The sequence below is a fragment of the Charadrius vociferus genome, unplaced genomic scaffold (genome assembly GCF_000708025.1).
Source record: "Charadrius vociferus isolate BGI_N301 unplaced genomic scaffold, ASM70802v2 scaffold455, whole genome shotgun sequence".
Taxonomy (NCBI): domain Eukaryota; kingdom Metazoa; phylum Chordata; class Aves; order Charadriiformes; family Charadriidae; genus Charadrius; species Charadrius vociferus.
Genome location: NW_009648550.1, coordinates 1,618,447 through 1,636,543, shown reverse-complemented (window position 1 = coordinate 1,636,543; position 18,097 = coordinate 1,618,447). Strand labels below are relative to the sequence as shown.

General features: G+C 36.3%; 1 protein-coding gene across 1 annotated transcript in view; it reads left to right on the top strand.

Moving 5' to 3' along the window:
• The window catches only part of PSME4 (proteasome (prosome, macropain) activator subunit 4), a 59,082-nt gene that overhangs the window by 9,453 nt on the left and 31,532 nt on the right, over positions 1 to 18,097 (top strand). Inside the window, exons 6-19 of the mRNA XM_009886003.1 lie at positions 3,000 to 3,074; positions 3,597 to 3,719; positions 4,222 to 4,314; positions 5,217 to 5,482; positions 7,059 to 7,245; positions 7,935 to 8,024; positions 9,830 to 9,894; positions 9,987 to 10,137; positions 11,828 to 11,926; positions 12,317 to 12,386; positions 12,840 to 12,907; positions 13,475 to 13,690; positions 15,680 to 15,837; positions 17,983 to 18,078. Coding sequence (XP_009884305.1) covers positions 3,000 to 3,074; positions 3,597 to 3,719; positions 4,222 to 4,314; positions 5,217 to 5,482; positions 7,059 to 7,245; positions 7,935 to 8,024; positions 9,830 to 9,894; positions 9,987 to 10,137; positions 11,828 to 11,926; positions 12,317 to 12,386; positions 12,840 to 12,907; positions 13,475 to 13,690; positions 15,680 to 15,837; positions 17,983 to 18,078 — 1,757 coding nt within the window. The remainder of the gene's footprint in view (positions 1 to 2,999; positions 3,075 to 3,596; positions 3,720 to 4,221; positions 4,315 to 5,216; positions 5,483 to 7,058; positions 7,246 to 7,934; positions 8,025 to 9,829; positions 9,895 to 9,986; positions 10,138 to 11,827; positions 11,927 to 12,316; positions 12,387 to 12,839; positions 12,908 to 13,474; positions 13,691 to 15,679; positions 15,838 to 17,982; positions 18,079 to 18,097) is intronic.

Here is an 18,097-nt window from a genome sequence, read left to right as displayed (position 1 = left end):
TTGATTTCTGTAAATTATAATTCTGTAAAGTCCTATCTTCTATATCTTAAAACATCTTTCATGATCCCTGATTTTGAGTAGTAATGCTTTGCCTTGATGGCAATGAGTTGTCGTCATCTTTATTTTAGATACAGTAAAGAACGTGTACTCCCCTTAGCCAAAAATACCATTGGGTAATATCTTTCAAGGAAAATAGTCTACTATGCAGCTGTCTGCCTTTTTTGTGTGTCTCATATGGCTAGATACAAACTTGAGACACCACCAGCAGGTTAGGTGTTACTGTTGTCAGCTGACCTGTGCCTTGGCTTTACTGCAGTGAAACTTGGCATTTTACCAGATTTTTTCCATACTCAGTATGAACATAAGCTTATTGACCATCTGGCTCCTCTTACTAATCTCCTGCCTATATGCACAGGGAGGACATCGCAGTGTCTTTGGAGAGAGCTGTTTTCCAAAACACCATTGAATGCTACCTTTGTAACACGTTCCATTTCTGGCAATTCCTTTATGGAAATGCTTGTGTGTGTAGGTCTTTCTGGTTTGAGTTATGTTTCATCACAAATAAAGGAATGCAGTCTCTCCAACAGTTGGCAATTGTCCAGATTTGAACAGGGGCGATTGCCAAAGTTTTATTTGAGATTGTCTGCAGACACTTCAGCATCTTTTTGATGGCTGTCCTAAAAATCACAGTTCTCTCTACTCTTTCTGACAGAAAGATGACAGCCTGCACTTTGATGTCATGATTTGGTTTGTTTCTGTCAAACAGTCTAACAAATAATCATGAACGCTTTTTCATATGTTGTCTCTGATATTTTTTCCCCTCTTTCACAGTATTCTGACAGTTTGTTCAGAAGGCTGAAACAATTTTATTTTTTCCCCAAAGCTTTGAGTTCTTGTTTCCTTTGCTGTCTTGTCCACTTCTTAAGGCTTGTTCATTTCATCAAGCTTGGATGCAGATAATTAGACATATGGGTTCTGACTATGCAATCCAATTTAAGCCTACGTACGCTACAAGCTTTTTCTCAGCTTGCTTTGGCAGGAGTTAGACTTGGTGTTTGAAGGGGAGCTATAGAATCAATTGCCTTTGTGCATGGTAAGGTTTTTTTTCAGTGAGTGTTTCCTACTATCAAATAAAAAAGGTAGATAATTTAAGAAAATGTAACACTTGTCTTCAGGCTGTGTCAGATGTAACTGAATTGAATTATTGTGTTTTCCAAAGCTATCATGTCCTTCAGATGGAGAAGTGAACTGTTCTTCTGTGAATATCTGTCTCTGAATTAGGCAGGATTATTTAATGGCCCTTCCTTTTTGTAGCTTCAAGATACATACAGATAAAAGCATCAAGGCTCTTGGAGACCTGATAGGTATTTCCCTCTTTGGACAAGCTCATAAAAGGAATGTTTAGTGGATTATGTGCATGATCAGGATATGAGAGTGAGACTTCATCTCCTTTTTTGTTTAGTCCCAATAACTCTCTTTCCTGAGGACATCTTTCAGTTCCCTTTTGGACTCATGAGACTGTCTTCTGGCAATGGAGTCTTCATAGATAGTCACATACTGCCATCCCATCTAACAGCTAATGCCTGTGACCATTACAAGCCACACGTATGTAAACCAAAGCTTACAAATGTGACAGACATCAGCAAAGGCAAGTGCACTTTAAGTAGGATGGATCCTGCAGAAGCTAAGTAGTCCTTCAAGATACGTTGGTTGAATTTTCTTCCGTGTATATATAGATGCTATTTTAGGCCAGTATCCACATTCAGTTCAAATGAGAGTGCTGTAGTGGTGAGGAAGCACTGTGAGATGAATTGACAATCAAATGCTTGTAAATCTGCTCCAGCTCAGAGTTACTAAGTGTGTGAACATGGCGTATCACTTTCTGATCAAAGTTACCAAGAACTGGGATGATAAGTTGGCGGCCGAAGTGGATGTCTTCCAAGAAAGTAGTTTGTCTTTGGACACCTGTTCTCTTCCCAAACCTTTAAACTTCTACAGACCCTCTCTCTCTCTCTCTCTCTCTCTCTCTCTCTCTCTCTCTCTCTCATTCTTGAATGTAAGGGGATTCCTAATGTGTGTGTTGGTAGGGTTGCATCCTTTGGAATATTCCTTAGGATATTTTCCAGTAACCAATCCAAATAGTCCTCTATGCAAAGGCTATGAAAGTAGGTAGCAGGATTCTGTTGAAGTTGATGAAACCACCAAGTTAGAGCCTGTTCTGTTATGAGATTTTTGCTTTGCTTAAGCTGTGTTGTGGGTTTGCTAGGAAATCTCTCTTCTAACTGTCAGCTGGAGTTTGTTCCAAACCTTCGCTGCAGAGATGAAGTCTGCTATGCCCAGTTGATAAAATGGTGGTAGCATTTGAAGGACTCTGAAGCTTAGTACAGGCGTCTTTCTGTAAGCTGCTAGCAGGAGTCTTCTGCTCTGTGGAAGCTGTTCAAAAAGCAGAAAAAGCTCAAAGCTGTTCAAACAGGGAAAAGATTTCTTACCAAGATATTTCTTGTCTTTGTTGTCATATAGGTCAAGTATAAGTTTGTTGTTCATCTGCTGTTCTTCAGAGTTGTTCTAATAATAAATAGTTGAGAAATAAAATGGTACTGAATGCATTCTGCCTTTCGTGTTAATTCACAGAGCGTGGAGAAATGGAGAGTGTGTGTATACCTTCTAAAAGTACTATTAGTATATCTTAACTTTTTTTTTTTTTTGAAAAATGAAGAGATAAGGGTGTATATTCTGACAGGCTGCATCTCCTAGAACTTAGATCACAATTACATGCTTTGTAGGTGCTCAGATGAGTAACGAGTTGGACTCCTGAAGGTAGGAATTCAGGTGCGTTATGAAATACTGGTGGCTTCTGATAGAGTGAAATCTCCTATTATAAGTGGTTTAGTGCCATGGGTAGCTTTTGTCTTGCATCTGTAAAGTAGATTAAGGGCTTTGTGCATGTTTATGATAAATATATTCTAATGAATAATTCCTTCTTTTATGATTGTTTTTAGCATCTAGTAAATCTTTTTGCTCGCTTGGCCACTGACAACATTGGGTACATAGACTGGGATCCATATGTACCAAAGGTAATGTTACTCATTTTATAAAATTATTTTGTTTGAGATAAGTCTTCGGTGTTACTAAGCTAAGAATATTTTATATTCCCTGTATGGGTCTTACGCTGCAAAGCCCCAGTTTTTCAAATTAGGCGCATTCATTTGAAGACCTAAGTTTAACTCTTGAAAATTTGAGCCATCCTTTTGTAACAGACAGCACTGGAAGTTGTTACTGTTATCGCCTAACTCAAAACCACATCAAAGCAACAACATACCTTACCAGACAACTGCTGTCTTATTGTGTAACTAATCCCATGTTCTTGTGGAAATGGACCTTAATGATATTCTTTTGTTAAATAGTATATATGACTTTTGAATCTTTCAGCTTATGGATTTTTTTTTTAAAGATATTCGAAGCAGTTATATTGTTTTAAAAAAAAAACAAAACAAAACGCAAAACCACCAAACATCTTTTGATTAGAATTTATACTGGGTTTATGGGATAAATTAATAAATTATTTTATGCCAGTGTGTGTTTTTTCTTTTTTTCAGATTTTTACCAGAATTTTGAGGAGTTTAAATCTTCCTGTGGGAAGCAATCAAGTTGTTGTTCCTAGATTCTTAACAAATGCTTATGATGTAGGACATGCTGTAATGTGGATCACAGCCATGATGGTTAGTAACTTTTTCATAAAGTGAAACAAAAACTAATGCAAAGCTTTAAGCAAATATGTATTCAAAACTAATGTTTGTTCTGTTTAGCTCACTGCAGAAGCTTGTTTTTAGGCTATCTTTTGCCTGAGGTTTGTTTTAAAGTACATTGTTTCACTGTCAGTTTGGAACGTGGGTGGAAAGGTTTATTTCACAGCCACTGTCTGTGGCATTCTGGAAATGAACAGCCAGCTACAAGCACCGCTGTGGATACACACTTGGGAGCTGCTGAACAATTGAATGACCCTTTTAGGGTGAACCTCATCAGATCAGATGGAGAGAACTTGCTACTTAGTGCTGAGCTGAGGGTGGGGAAGGGAGTGAGGAGTGAATTCGCAGATGTGATTTGATGCTTTGAGGTGTTGCTGTGATAAGTGAGAATGTTCCTTTGTGCCTCACACTACTGTGTTAGCTGTTTGTTTTAACTTACTCTGTGTAATAAAATTCTGTGTTTTATTTTTTACAGGGTGGACCAAGTAAACTAGTGCAGAAGCACTTGTCTGGACTGTTCAATAGCATTGCCTCTTTCTACCACCCTTCAAATAATGGGCGCTGGCTGGTGAGTTTTTTTTTTGCACGTCAAGGCAATAACTTTGGCCGTAACTTCAATGGTCAAATCTGTCAAATCAAACGTGTTGACAGATGCACTATGTAGTCCCAACAGCCGGATTGTCTGCTGGTTGTATAATATTTTGAGGCTTTAATTTTCAGGACATGCAATTGTACTGTCATAGAAATCATACTTTTATTCTGATGTCAGGACCACAGCTAACAGGAGAATTCTTCAAACATCTAACTCAAGTGCTGTTTAGAAGTCCAAAACTAGACATCTAATTCATATATAGCTAGGAAAAAGAAGTCAGCACTTTGAAGGAGAGTGATATACAGCATTAGTATTGCTTGCGTGACATAGCTGTAGTATTACTGAGTTATTGCCTCCAAGTTAGCAAAATCTAGTTTTGATTAACCAAAGCAAAGCATATCTATTTTGATGAAGCATAACTTTTTGATGGTGTAGCTAGTGGAGTCTTCTGCTAGAGAACTTAAAAATCTCCCTGTGATAGCTGGTATAAAGTACAGATTAAAATAGCAAGGCTGTCAAAGCAGTGGCAAAGGAGCTGACTTGTTCTAGAATAGGATATTTGCTTACACATGAATGTGCAGAGAATGCTCTTAAAGACATCCTAATTACTAGTAAGTAATCTTGATTCTTGATTATATCCTTTGCATGTATTTTTCATGATTTCTTTAAATCATAGCTGGCAGCATAATTGTTAATATTTTGGGAACTGAAGTTTAATGGTAAATTGTGGACATTGTGTTTTACGACTCTTATGAGTCTTCTTTTATTGCAGTTGTGTAATTTCAAGATGTTGGCTTATTAATTTTCTGTTGTATGCTTAGCAGCTCAAATTCTGCTACTACCAAGTAATTGAATAAGATTTCTTGTATATTCAACAGAACAAACTTATGAAACTACTTCAAAGGTTACCCAGTGGTGTTGTCAGAAGGCTGCATCGTGAGCGCTACAAGAAAATGACTTGGTTAACTCCTGTGCCTGATAGTCATAAACTTACTGATCAGGATGTTACAGACTTTGTAGAATGCATTATTCAACCTGTTCTTCTGGCTATGTTCAGTAAAACTGGAAGCCTGGAGGCTGCCCAAGCCCTGCAGAACCTTGCACTGATGCGTCCTGAATTAGTAATTCCACCTGTACTTGAGAAGTAAGTTCTGCAGGAACTTTACAAGTTCTGCATTCCCATTCCAGCAAATAAATATGCAAAGCAATCATATTAAATGATAATCAGTTTCCTTGCAGCAAATGAATGCTTGCAGTGAGAGGAGCTGCTAATACACACCCCTGAGCAATCACCTGAATCAGGACAGGGAGTGAGGGAAGACTTTGGTTTTTATTTTAATTTATTTGTTTTAGTTTGGGTTTTTTTAAACACCTGGCAAATGGAATAGTTCTGGGAGCTGTTTATAGCTTGTGCAATGTAGGGTAGTCCTCAGGTGGTTTGCATTTCTGTTAGCATTTTGTATCAGATAGTGGGTGGGTCAGTTGAAGAAGCAACTTTGTACCCTTAATTCATGAACCACCTAATGTCTTCTCACTACCTTTCAATTTGTCCAAATATAAATGATGATGTTGCATGTTTGTGTAGTAATAAGCCTAAGTTTTATGTTTTGTGTCAGAGTATGTCTATGTTACAGTTACAGTGTTTAAAATTACTGTCATTGCTTCTAACTTCATAAGCAAACTACTGAAGTACGTGCCCATGTAAAATACTTAGTTTCTACTATTACTAATACCTTGGTGCCTGACATTCCAAAGGAAAAATGTAACTCCTTCCTGCCCCGAGGAAAAGCTTTCTTCCTCGCCCTTATCCATTTTCCCGCTCCTATGCAGTCTTTTGTACTTCAACACCTCATATTGTAAAAACAGTGGAGAAGTGAGTTTGTCTTGAAGAGCCCTTCCTGGCTCACCTGTTTGTAAAAACTTGATAAATCTGCTCTTATATGAAAACATTTCAAGCATAACAGTTCTAAGAAGGACAGCTATGGACGCCCATATTGGGTATGACTACTTTTTCTGTTTCGAGAGCAGACTGAACGTCTGCTCAGTAGTTCAAACTATCACTGGTATGTTTGCCTTGGCTGCCGTTCCAAATTCATTTTGTTGAGTAGGTGTAGGTCTTTTGTGCTTTGAATGACGTAGGGCAAGGGTAGCACTATGACTTATGTTTGAACTGTAGGTTATTGATAACAGTAGGAAGTGTTATGCAGTTTGCTAAAAAGTACTTAGTATAAAAAAAAAGTTTAAAAATCAGTTACTTAAAGGGTTTTCATAAAAAAAGATAGGGACTTTAACGTAACATTAAGTAATATATCCCTTACCTATTTAGAGGTAATCGAGACAAGTTTTCATACTTGCCACAAGAACTTTTAAGTATACAGCTTGCATTAGCTTAGAGTTCAAACATGAAAATCATGTTAGCTTTGAAGGTAGGAGCCCATGGTGTTATTAATTCCTATGTTGCAACTGCTAACAAATTATTTAATCCTGAATTTGTTGTGAATAGGACTGATCAAATGAAAGGAACATTTTCTAACAGAGCAATGTTAAGTCCATTGCAAAAAGATTAGAAAAAAATTTTGGAGCCATTTATTAGCTTGAACTTTTCTTGCAGAAATTTTGTAACCATTCTGTAGAAAATAACATGTGCAATCCACTTTTATTTTCTTTGAAGACTTTCGGAACATTATTTTTCCTAATATGACTGCTCTTAAACTTTATAGAACATATCCTGCACTTGAGACATTGACAGAACCTCACCAGCTCACAGCTACTTTAAGCTGTGTAATTGGAGTAGCTCGTAGTCTGGTCTCTGGCGGGAAGTGGTTTCCTGAAGGTCCAACGCACATGCTACCTCTACTGATGAGAGCATTGCCTGGGGTGGATCCAAATGACTTCAGCAAATGCATGGTGAGCGTATAAACCTTACCTTTTTTTAGAAGATAGTTAGCCAACTAGTTCACTCTGAAAGCTTTTTTTATATTTGCATGAAAGCAAGTAACTCATGTTTCCAGAATTTCTTAGCATGATTTTGTTCCTATACAATTTTATTTGTAAAAAGTTAATGTTACAAGCCTCTAACATGATAATGCTGTTGGCTTGTCAGACAACACCAAGTGAATCTTTAACACCAGATTGTGATAAGCATTGTACTGACTTTTTGGGCAGCTAAAAAAACCAAGGTAAAATAGATGTTCCAAAGCTCCTAACAAATATTTGTGGTATTTTAAGATCAATAGGAAGTCCTTTATCACTAGGTTTTTGATAAATTAGGTCCTAAAAGCCTGCATCTGCAGGAATTCATATTAATTGACTGTTCAAACAATGTAAACATTATAGGGTTTTGGTAACTTTAAAGTTCAGCACAAAATAAGTGTTACTTTACTGGAAAAATTGAGGGGGTTTTGCGCAGTGCTGGCTGGTAAATTTTATATATGCGATCAGAAATAACTATTGAAGTTTTGGGACGGAAGAATTAGGCTCTGGAATTTTTTTTTAATGTAACGATTTGCTTTAGCTCCCATACCTTAATTGCAAAAGCTTTTTAATGTGTAGAATATAGTAACACTTATTAAAGAGCTGTTTGCAACTCTCAACAGATTACATTCCAGTTCATTGCAACATTTTCTACTTTGGTGCCTTTAGTAGATTGTTCATCTGTATTGCAAGAAAGAGATGATCTTTCAGAGGTAAGAGTGCTGTGCAGTTATGAAAACAGTACTATAACCTACTTTTCAATTTAATTTCTAGCAACGTAATAATCTCTTCAGAACTGTAACAGGCTTGCTACTCTTTTTGTATATGTAAAACTACATTAAACAAATCAGCAACAAAAAAACGAAGATACAGATCACATTTGCTTCTGGTCAGTGTGGTAGAGCTGACATCAGAATGAAAATTAGCCATGTATTCTTAGCGTTGCTTCTTAGTCATAGGTGGTTGTAGAGATGTTACATTCAAACAGTTTAATATTTTTATGTCAAAACTTAGCTGCACAAGGCCCTCAGTAGTGTAATTTGACTCAGAGCTTGCCCTGCTTTGAGTAGGAGGTTGGACTACATCGTCTCCAGAGGTCCCTTGCCATCTACATTTTTAAGTCTAATAAAATAGCAGATTTATTACTATTAAATGTTTGAAACTTCTTGTCACCACAAAACATTAATGTTAACAGTAAAGAAAAACAAAAAGGAGGTGATTACAGTGTTGCTGTAAGATGTATATACGCCGCTTCTGGTTCAAAACTAGTCCAGCCTAGAACGAGGTAAAAGGTAACTAATTGATTGTCTGGGAGACTCTGGAAGGAATTTGGTCTCCTGTTGAAAATTTCGTATGTGTCTTAAAAGAACAAAACCAAAAAACAACCCACCAAAAAACTCCCAACTGTTTGTAGGGGTTTTTTTTGTGGTTTGTTTTTTTTTTTTTTTCAAAAGACTAGTGCACTCTTTAGCTTTTCAGGGTTGTTTTCCTCCAATGGGAAAGAATTTCAAAACACTCGCACCTCTTTAAAGTGTTCCTGCACTCATACTTCTTTTTTCTGATTAAGATTCTATTGCTTTCTCTTCAGATGCTTGTTAATCTCTTCCAATCAAGAGATAGTAACTTCATTAGACAGTGAGCCTCATCTCCCTCTTCAGTGTTTTATCCTTTGCTGCCCCTTTGTTATTAGATGTGGTCACCCCACCTGTTTGCTGCGTTGGAGTGCTGTTTATATTCGTCTCTAGTTTTAGAGCTCCTTGCGCTCCATTTCTCCAGCATTGTTCTAATATTTTGTCCTTTTCTTTTCCACATAGCAAAAAGTAGAGGAGGGAAAGCTAAGTAGTTTTTCTGTTTCTCTGCTTATCAGTAGGCTTTTGATTCTGCTTTTGATACGGCAGTTCAAGCACAGATAGTGAAACTGTATCTGGCATATTACAAATGAGACAGCAGCAGCGGTGTCCGCTCTGGTCGTTGCAACTGCCATGTAAAATGTCACATCCACTGCTAGAAGTCTCTTTTAGCTTTGAGAACAGTTAGTAGCTACAGATCGCAGAGATTCTGAGTGCTCAGCTACTGTAAGAAGGTTAATTTCATTGCCCCAGAGCTGCAGCACTCAGAAATGAACAGAGGAGTTTGTACACTGGATGTTTAATATAAATATGTTAGCAGAGCCAAGTCTGCCACCACAGTTGGCACTCACTGACCTCCTGTTGGAAAGGAGGATCAGTAGTAAGGCCAAAGGTTGTATCCATGGAGGCAGACCCAATTTTACCCTGAGAGGTTATTGGGCTAAACATCAAGGCCAGGAAATTTGATAGCACAGTGTAAAGACAATGTAGTAATTGTTTCATGTGGTGTACTTGAGACTATACAAACTTTGATGGGAAGTGCACTGTAGTATATATCATTTCAAAATTGAAAGTGTTTTTGAAGTAGTTAATATAGGAAGTAAAGTTTATATTATGTTTCCTTAAGAAAAGCCAACTTTTTATGCTTCTTTTGCATCGGACACCTGTAGGTGGAAAGAGAATTGTGCTCTGCAACTGCTGAATTCGAGGATTTTGTACTACAGTTTATGGATAGGTAAGTAAGCTAAAGATAGGTGAAAGCTTGGCATGAAGAACTTAAACTTTCAAGTTCCACTTACTAAAATTGTACTTATTGTATTTGTGTAGATGTTTTGGACTTATAGAGAGCAGCACACTAGAACAAACAAGAGAGGAGACTGAAACTGAGAAAATGACTCATCTAGAGAGTCTAGTGGAATTAGGTCTCTCTTCTACTTTCAGTACAATCCTTACTCAGTGTTCAAAGGATATCTTTAAGGTATGTAGAACATGGGCTTTCCATCTGACTTTAAGGGGCTTATTTTTCTATTGTGAATTACTGGTGCATTCCGATCCTTCCTTCCTTCATTGTCCTGTTGTGAACTTTCACGTTTAACCACGGAAAGAGCTGGGAGGGGAAGTTTAGGACTTCATGTTTATTTGTTTTACGATTTTATACACATCGGTACAGAGCTCTGAGGTCCTTGATGCTCTGTTGCCAACTGATGATAAATGTTAGGAGAAGCCATTCTAACAGCTTATTTTGTCACTTATCATCTTAGACTGTGATTTTTCATGTCTTTTGATGGTAATGCTAACCTACCCAATCCCCTACTTTCCTTTTTTCTCCCTCTCCCTACCACTTCTTCAGCTGGGCAAAAGAAGTTGTTCAAGGAACCATGTGGCTAATGGGATCAGAAAAATTATCTGGATTAAAATAACTCTGGGGGAGGGGGATGGAGAATCCGTGTTGTTACACAGACAGATTCTTCCCTTGCATGTTGGGTTAACACATTTTAATCTGTTTAATTAATTTAATCTGTTTACATTACATTATGTATATATTTGGAGGTGCTAGGTTTTGTGCAATTTGAACCATTGCATTGGACACTGATATGATTTTTTTTTTTCTGGAGTCTTTTGGTTAATATAAGTCTTAATTCTTCATTGTCATTAAATATTTAATTTGTATTTTTCCTGATTGTTCATTATTAAAGTAATCATATGCGATCTACACTGTATATAGTTCAGCTTGCCTTGCAAGGTACTGGATGGTAATAAGCTGCTTTAAAACACACTGGCCACTTAAATAGTTGATTATTAATTCCCTATTTATTTATTAACTAAGGGATTTCTTAGCTTTACTTCACTTTCACGTGTGAAATAGCATAGTTTTCCTTTCAGCTGACTGTGACTTATTCAGGGAAAACTGGTTTTCTGTGTAGTTTCTCAGAAGCACCCCAAGCTTACATTAGTCAAGAAGATTTATCTGACCTCCTTTTTTCCCAAAGTGAACATTTGAGAAGTGTCTCCAATCTCCAGCTGAAGGCAGTGTCCCATTATGTCACCAGTTGAAGCACTCAGTGTGTTTTGTTTATAAACTCTTGGGGGGAGGAGGGAAATACAGACCTTCCTGTAATTGAATTATTTTAGTGATAGTGGATGCTGTCATCTGTTTTCCTGGTATACTGTGTTACTGTAACTGAGTGTTACAATAAATAGGAAAAAAAAAATTGAAAATCTGCAAACTGAAACTATTTTGACAAACCTTTTGTCATTGCTACTTTTGCAGCGGCCTTTATTCTTCTACTCAAGGCAGAGCCTACTCAAGGCAGTCAATTAGACGTAGGTGTTGCATAGATTGCAAGTTGTGTGCACTGATAATGTTTAGCATTTTTTTCCGGAGCAGTTACTATTCCCATAAGATTTTAATCTTTCTATTCTATAGTATTGTCAGCTTTAATTGTGGTGGTAGTTATATTTTACTCCTCTTCAGGCATTCTACAGCACTGTTTTCTCTGTCTCTCTGTTCTGATTTCTTTTAATGTGAATCATGGTTGCAGTCTTCTGTTTTAAAAGAATACAATATTATGTACAGATGCTGCTTTCTGTGTAGCATCAAACATTTTATGATACCTAGTTTCATTTTTCAAAAAAAGTAACCACCATCTTTTTGTACTTGTTTTTAGGTTGCCTTGGAGAAGGTTTTTAACTTTGCTGTTTCAAATATATTTGAGACAAGAGTTGCTGGTCGAATGGTTGCCGATATGTGCCGAGCTGCAGTAAAAGTAAGAGAAAATGCTCTGACTTCACTTGATCTTTAGTTAAAAAAAAAAAGCAAATACTACTACTTCTTCTTATGTTAGATCTTTCCTTTTTCATGTAAATACAAGTGGTTCTTAATATTATGTCTTCTAAAACTGGATGGTTGCATATAGGAATATTTAAAGAGGTTAATTCACAAACTATTTTTCTTGCATTATATTAAGTTTAGGTTTTATTGAGTGTTTAAAAATCGTGAAGTCACGCTGCCTCTAGATTGAATTGGAGTTGATACACAGTCTATTATTCTCTCTCTTTCAATAATGTTGTTATAAGTTTTTTTTTATCAATGTGTGTGCTAAGTTCCATAAGGCATCTTGTTTTTTAAAATGGGCTATTTCTGATGCTGTTTCCAGTGCCGCCCTGAGGAATCCTTGAAGCTGTTTGTACCACATTGCTGCAATGTTATAACTCACCTCACAGTCAGTAAGTTTATAAGATCTCTAGTGTTGTTTGCTTTATTTTGGGTTGGCTTTTGTTAAACAAGGAAATAATATTTAAAAAACTTTTATGGGTTTTCCACAACTTCATTTCAATGATGGAAAATTAATTCTGTCCACTCTTTCATCTAAAAGATGAAGCAAGCAACTATGTATCATTTCAAAACAGAAGTCTAAAAAGCTAGAGGAGCATGCTGCTTAAAAAATGTGGCAGTCTAAAATGTCTCCGGACGTTCCTCAATTTCTCAAAAAGCATTTGAGATGTTAACTTGATTAAAGTAACTTCCAGTTGGACATGGGGTGCAGTATGAATTGGAAGGTCGCAATAGAAGGGTTGGGAGTAAACTTTTGGGATGCAAGCATCTGGTTTATGATCTAGCTTGTTGGGAAAATGTGACTGCAGCATCGTTACAGCAGTGCTTATCGCTTGTTCCTCTAGATGATGACGTATTACGTGATGAAGAACTAGATAAGGAGCTACTTTGGAATCTTCAGCTTTTGTCAGAGGTATTGCAAAAAATGTTCTCCCTATGCATGTATATCACTGAATCCTGGTTAATGCCCCTGAAAGAAGAAGGAAATAAACTTCTGCTAGTAAAACAAAGTAAATGCAGTGTGAATGACACTCAGCTTCTTTTTCCTATCTGACTTTGAGTGGGACATAAGTGGCTGCTGTTTGGAGGAAATAAATGTACAGTGTGTATGTGGAATAAAATTAAAGCATTTAAAACAATTATTGTGGGATAAACAGAGAAGAGGGACCAATGCAGGGGAAACCATAAGATGCTTTTGGAAAAGGTTAACATTTTAAAACGAATTTCAAAATCTGTACAAGTATTGCTAGCAAATTTTGGTCGGGGTCAAGAAGTAATATATATCACAAGTCTTATGTGTTCCTTAAACTTTTCCAACAACAGTAATAGTTCATGTGAAAGTTCAGTCTTTAATTTGTATTCAGTGTGACACACAGAATGAAACTCAGAACAGGATCAATTGAGCAGTGTAATCCTCTCTTTAGTCCTCTAGAACAAAATCAGTTATGTTTACCTTTGAAATGTTTGTCTTTCCTATTAGATCACTCGAGTGGATGGAAAGAAGTTGCTACCGTACAGGGAGCAGCTTGGGAAGATACTGCAGCGAACCCTACATTTAACCTGTAAGCAGGGTTACATTCTGTCTTGTAACCTACTGCACCATCTTCTTCGTTCTGCTACACTTATCTACCCCACAGAGTACTGCAGTGTGCCAGGTGGCTTTGACAAGCCTCTTTCTGAATACTTTCCTATCAAGGCAAGGATTTTCATTTATTTAGGATTAGAGGATTTGACTTTCTTTTTTAAAAAACAATCATACACTATGTTATTTGTTTTTATTTGAAGATTTCTGAATGTAGGTAACAGCAATGGAAAGTGTAATTGAAAGATGCTTTGGGCTTTGAAACGTATAGCAAATTACGAGTTACTTAGAATTGTATTGGTAGCAAAAAATGAATACTGACTTGTTTTGAGAAGTTTTATAGTATGACATACGACGTGTTTTACAATGATTGCATGACTACAATAAGATAATACAAAGCAAAAGTTGCTGCTCATGTTTCTTAGTCTTGTGATATATGATGAATTTAATTGAGACCCAGCTATCGTGAAGTACAGTGGTATAAACAGTTAAGTTTGCACTTTAGCCGGAGAATTTTGCTCTTCACTTTAACCTAAATACCCAGTTATAGGAAGCATTGTTGCACTGGGACAAACTTAGTCTTTCATCTGCTTTTGTGGATGAGAACTGGAGCCTTTCCTTGTGCCTCTTCCTATAAATGTGGTTATTGGATGTAACAAGTAATGGTGAGTGCATGGAAAAATGAGAACATCAGTGCAAAACAATTGCAAGAAAGGAGATACGGTATTTTACAGGTAGGCAGAGTAACAAATGAACAATGACTGTATGCTGAGCTTGAGATAAAATGAAAGTAGAAGTGGCAATATTACAATTTACTGAAACTGTCAAAAGTAATATGGTAGTCTTCTGTTAAGAATTTGAAATCGAACAGTGCAGCAGTTTTCAGCTGGCCTGTTTGAATATAAAGCTGCATTTTGCTGAAAAGTGTTCTTTTACATAACTTTACAACTGCAGACAATCTAATGTGTGTTACTGAAAGCCAGTACAGTTTTATAAACTGACAGGAAGATCAAGTTGGACCAGATACTCATTTAACAAACAAAAATATCTTAATTAAATGCCCCAACACAAAAATAGATTGCCTTTTTTAAATTTCTCCTCTGAATTAAAAAAAAATAAATCACAATTACTTTGCTGTTCCGTGCATGAGTGGCTACTTTAGAAAGTATATATTATATGAACTCAACTGCCATTAACAGCTTGAGTTTGTCACTTAAATGCTTCCTACCCTGCCCCTGTGTAAAACTGCAGTTCTGTCACTTTCTCAAGCACTATGCACAGAGGACTAGCCTGCTCTACCAAGGAAGAGAAGTAATAGCAGGCTACATTGAGTAAGTGTACCACTGTAGCTCTTTGTACTTTTTGTCCGGTCAGATCAGTCAGGTGTTTGAAGAACAGATGATGAAGTTTTGTAATGTTAAATTACTGTGTAAAATTGGACAAAGACAAGAAATGGAAAGTGAAGACTGCAAAGGCCGATCTATTAATTAATATAGTCCTGTGGACTTAATGTTTGAATATGGATTAGTAACAAATATTTACTTTTCCAAATAATCATGGTGTCAATTCTATAGCAAGTCTGAAGTCTTTATAAGCCAAAATATAAGAAGTTGTCTTTGTTATGGGATGACCTAGCGTTGTATGGCAAGGCCACCTTAAAATATACCTTTCTTCTTTTATTTTTAAAGTGAAAGTGCTAAGTTTCCTGATAGTGGTTCAAAACTGAAAAGAAGTATTAAATGCACTAGCTTTTTTGTGTTCTCTATAGTAGTATCAAAAGTCTGAGTCGTACTTAAGAATATTTCTGAATTTGCATCCAGCCGAAGGAATAACAAAGTTCTATTTCAATTAGATCAGTACAGTCCTTTTCCTTTTAGTCCTTTCAGGTATGTTTTATTTCCCAGGTACATGTAGACTTTATAGTAGGTTTGGGATTTCTACTTGGTTTTATTGTGTTTTTTTCCTGGAATTGTCAGGATAACAGCTTTACAGCAGTAGCTAGTTCATGTGTTTGGGTTATTTTAGTAATCTTAAATGCTAATTTTTGTAAAAGACAAGTTGCTTCATAGTTTGATTAATAAGAAATGTCTTTATTTACAATAGGACTGGGGTAAACCAGGTGACTTGTGGAACTTGGACATCCAGTGGCATGTTCCTTCATCTGAGGAAATAAACTTTGCTTATTATTTGCTGGATACTTTTCTTCAGCCAGAGCTCACCAGACTAGAGCACTATGCAATTGGAAAACTAGAAATGTCCAGGTTAGTGGTGATATGTAGTACAGAGATGGTGTGTTTATCCACTTGTGTCTGGTTTAAGTAGTTATTGCCAATAAGGAGGTTATCATCTTACACAGTCTTTGACATTATTCTAAGAATTCCAGGATTTTTAACTCTTAAGAGTACATGTAACTTGGAAGTGCATTTCATTAAATACATAACATATTATTTTGAACAGAAACATTATTTAAAAAAAGTATTAAGACACTTTACATTGGTATAAAGACTTTATTGTTCCAGAATTTTTTAAAATACATAGCACAAAGTGTGTTTCCATTTAACTGTAGTCAGCAATAAAAAAGCTCTTCCTCTAGACTTTTATCTTGTTATTTTGGCATAACCATTTGCGTTCCTAAGCTATGAAGTGGAACGCAGAACTGATTTGGCTTGGAAATCTGCCTCAGCTTCCTTCCTATGAGTAAATGGATTCAGTACGTAGTGTGTCCATGCAAAAAGTGGCAGTGTTGAAACTGAGGAGGTAATGCAGAGTCAGTAGCATAACAAATAGGAATGAAGGCAAGGAATACCATTGCCCAATCTTGTTAAACTCTGTTCGTGTGAAATCATGGCTTCTTAACAATAGTTTCTTAAGCACAAGATAATCATGAGTTTAGTTATGTGCTAAAGCATTTGCAAGTATCAAATAGCTGAAGCTGTTTACAAGCATTGAATCTCAAACATTATTTCTCATGTTAAACCTTCACGTCATTGAAGCTATATATACTTCAATTGATGTTCATAGCATGTGATGTTATACCTCGTGCGGTAAAGTACTGCCCTGTGTGAAACAGGGCATGGTGTATCAGACTCTTAAATATTTTCCTGCCTGGCCAAGTTCCTGCATTTTTTAATCTGAAAAAGACAATATATGTTTGACAAATGAATGCCACCAAACTGCAATCGGAAAGTATACTTAGACTAGAAGAAGAAAGGATATGCTTCCAACTTAAGTCTTTTTAAGTCATTTCTTTGTATGTTATATTTCTGAAGTCTATCTGTATGTTTATTTCTTTTGGTGTTTTCTATTTGACACTTTGTATGTACAGCTGTTAATTTATAACAGAATTGGACTTTGATTTGGTCAAGGCTTCACTGTGCTACCTAACAGAAATAAATGGTGGTGATTTGGGAGAATATAGCCAAGTGCAGGAATTGCAAATTAAATTAGAAGGAAAGAGAGTAAAGCTGCCAGAGTAGACAATACCGGTACTTGCTAAAGGACTAACAGGTGTGAATAAATGGGATACGAGGTGAGCCTGTTATTGCTTTGAATGGCAATATTTCTGAAGGTTGAATTCTTGTAAAATGTTTTTTTTCCCAGTATTCAACTAAGTAATAATTGGAAATCAAGTATTTTTTATGTATTTAGGAGCTTCAGAGTAAGATTTTTCTATTACAAAAGATAAAATGAAAAATTCTGACAGCCTTTGTTGAACACAAAGTGTTAGAGAGTTGATAAGTAATGCATAAGTGCTAAGAGCTCTTCAGTTAGGTAATATCTTAGAGGGCTGAAAGGAGATAGATTTTATAGACCAGAGCTGCTTATCACAAAGATGAGAATAAAGGGCAAAATTTGTAACTATATGCTAAATGCTACTGCCTTAGGTGAGACAGCTTTAAAAAATTCCTTAATTCTCTAAAATAGCACAGAAAAATGTTGTTTGCATTGTTGCATTGTAATTTATCTTCAGACTGTAAAATATTCACTCGTAAAGAAAGTATTCCCTCATCTTAATCTTGGCCTTGGGCTGGAGAGTTATTTCAGGAGTTTTATCTGAGATTTAGATAAAATTCTTCAAAACAATTTTTGGGGTAAAGTTGTCTGTTTTGAGATTAGTTTATTTCGTTATACTGATGTTTCCCTCACTGTTTCAGAATGTAAAATCTCCAAAAATTTCCAAAATGAGTTTTTCAGAAAACAAAGTTGAATGTTGGAGTTCTGTAATAGAATTGGGTTGGATCAAAAATCAAAAAATGATTGATTTCTGTAGTGCTCCCTCTTGTGTTTAGAAGTTATATAGCTAAAGAAAAGGGCTTTTATAAAACTTCACCCAAAAATATGGTTTATCATTTGTATATTTTCAAGCGTTTAACAGATAAGTAACCTGGTTTTCTTCTTTGTTTAAGAGATGACGTGCAGCAGTGCCTTGCTATTGTGCATAACTGCTTGATTGGCTCTGGGAACATTCTGCCTCCTCTAAAAGGAGAAAGGGTGGCTCATCTGTAAGTAAATTTTGTATCA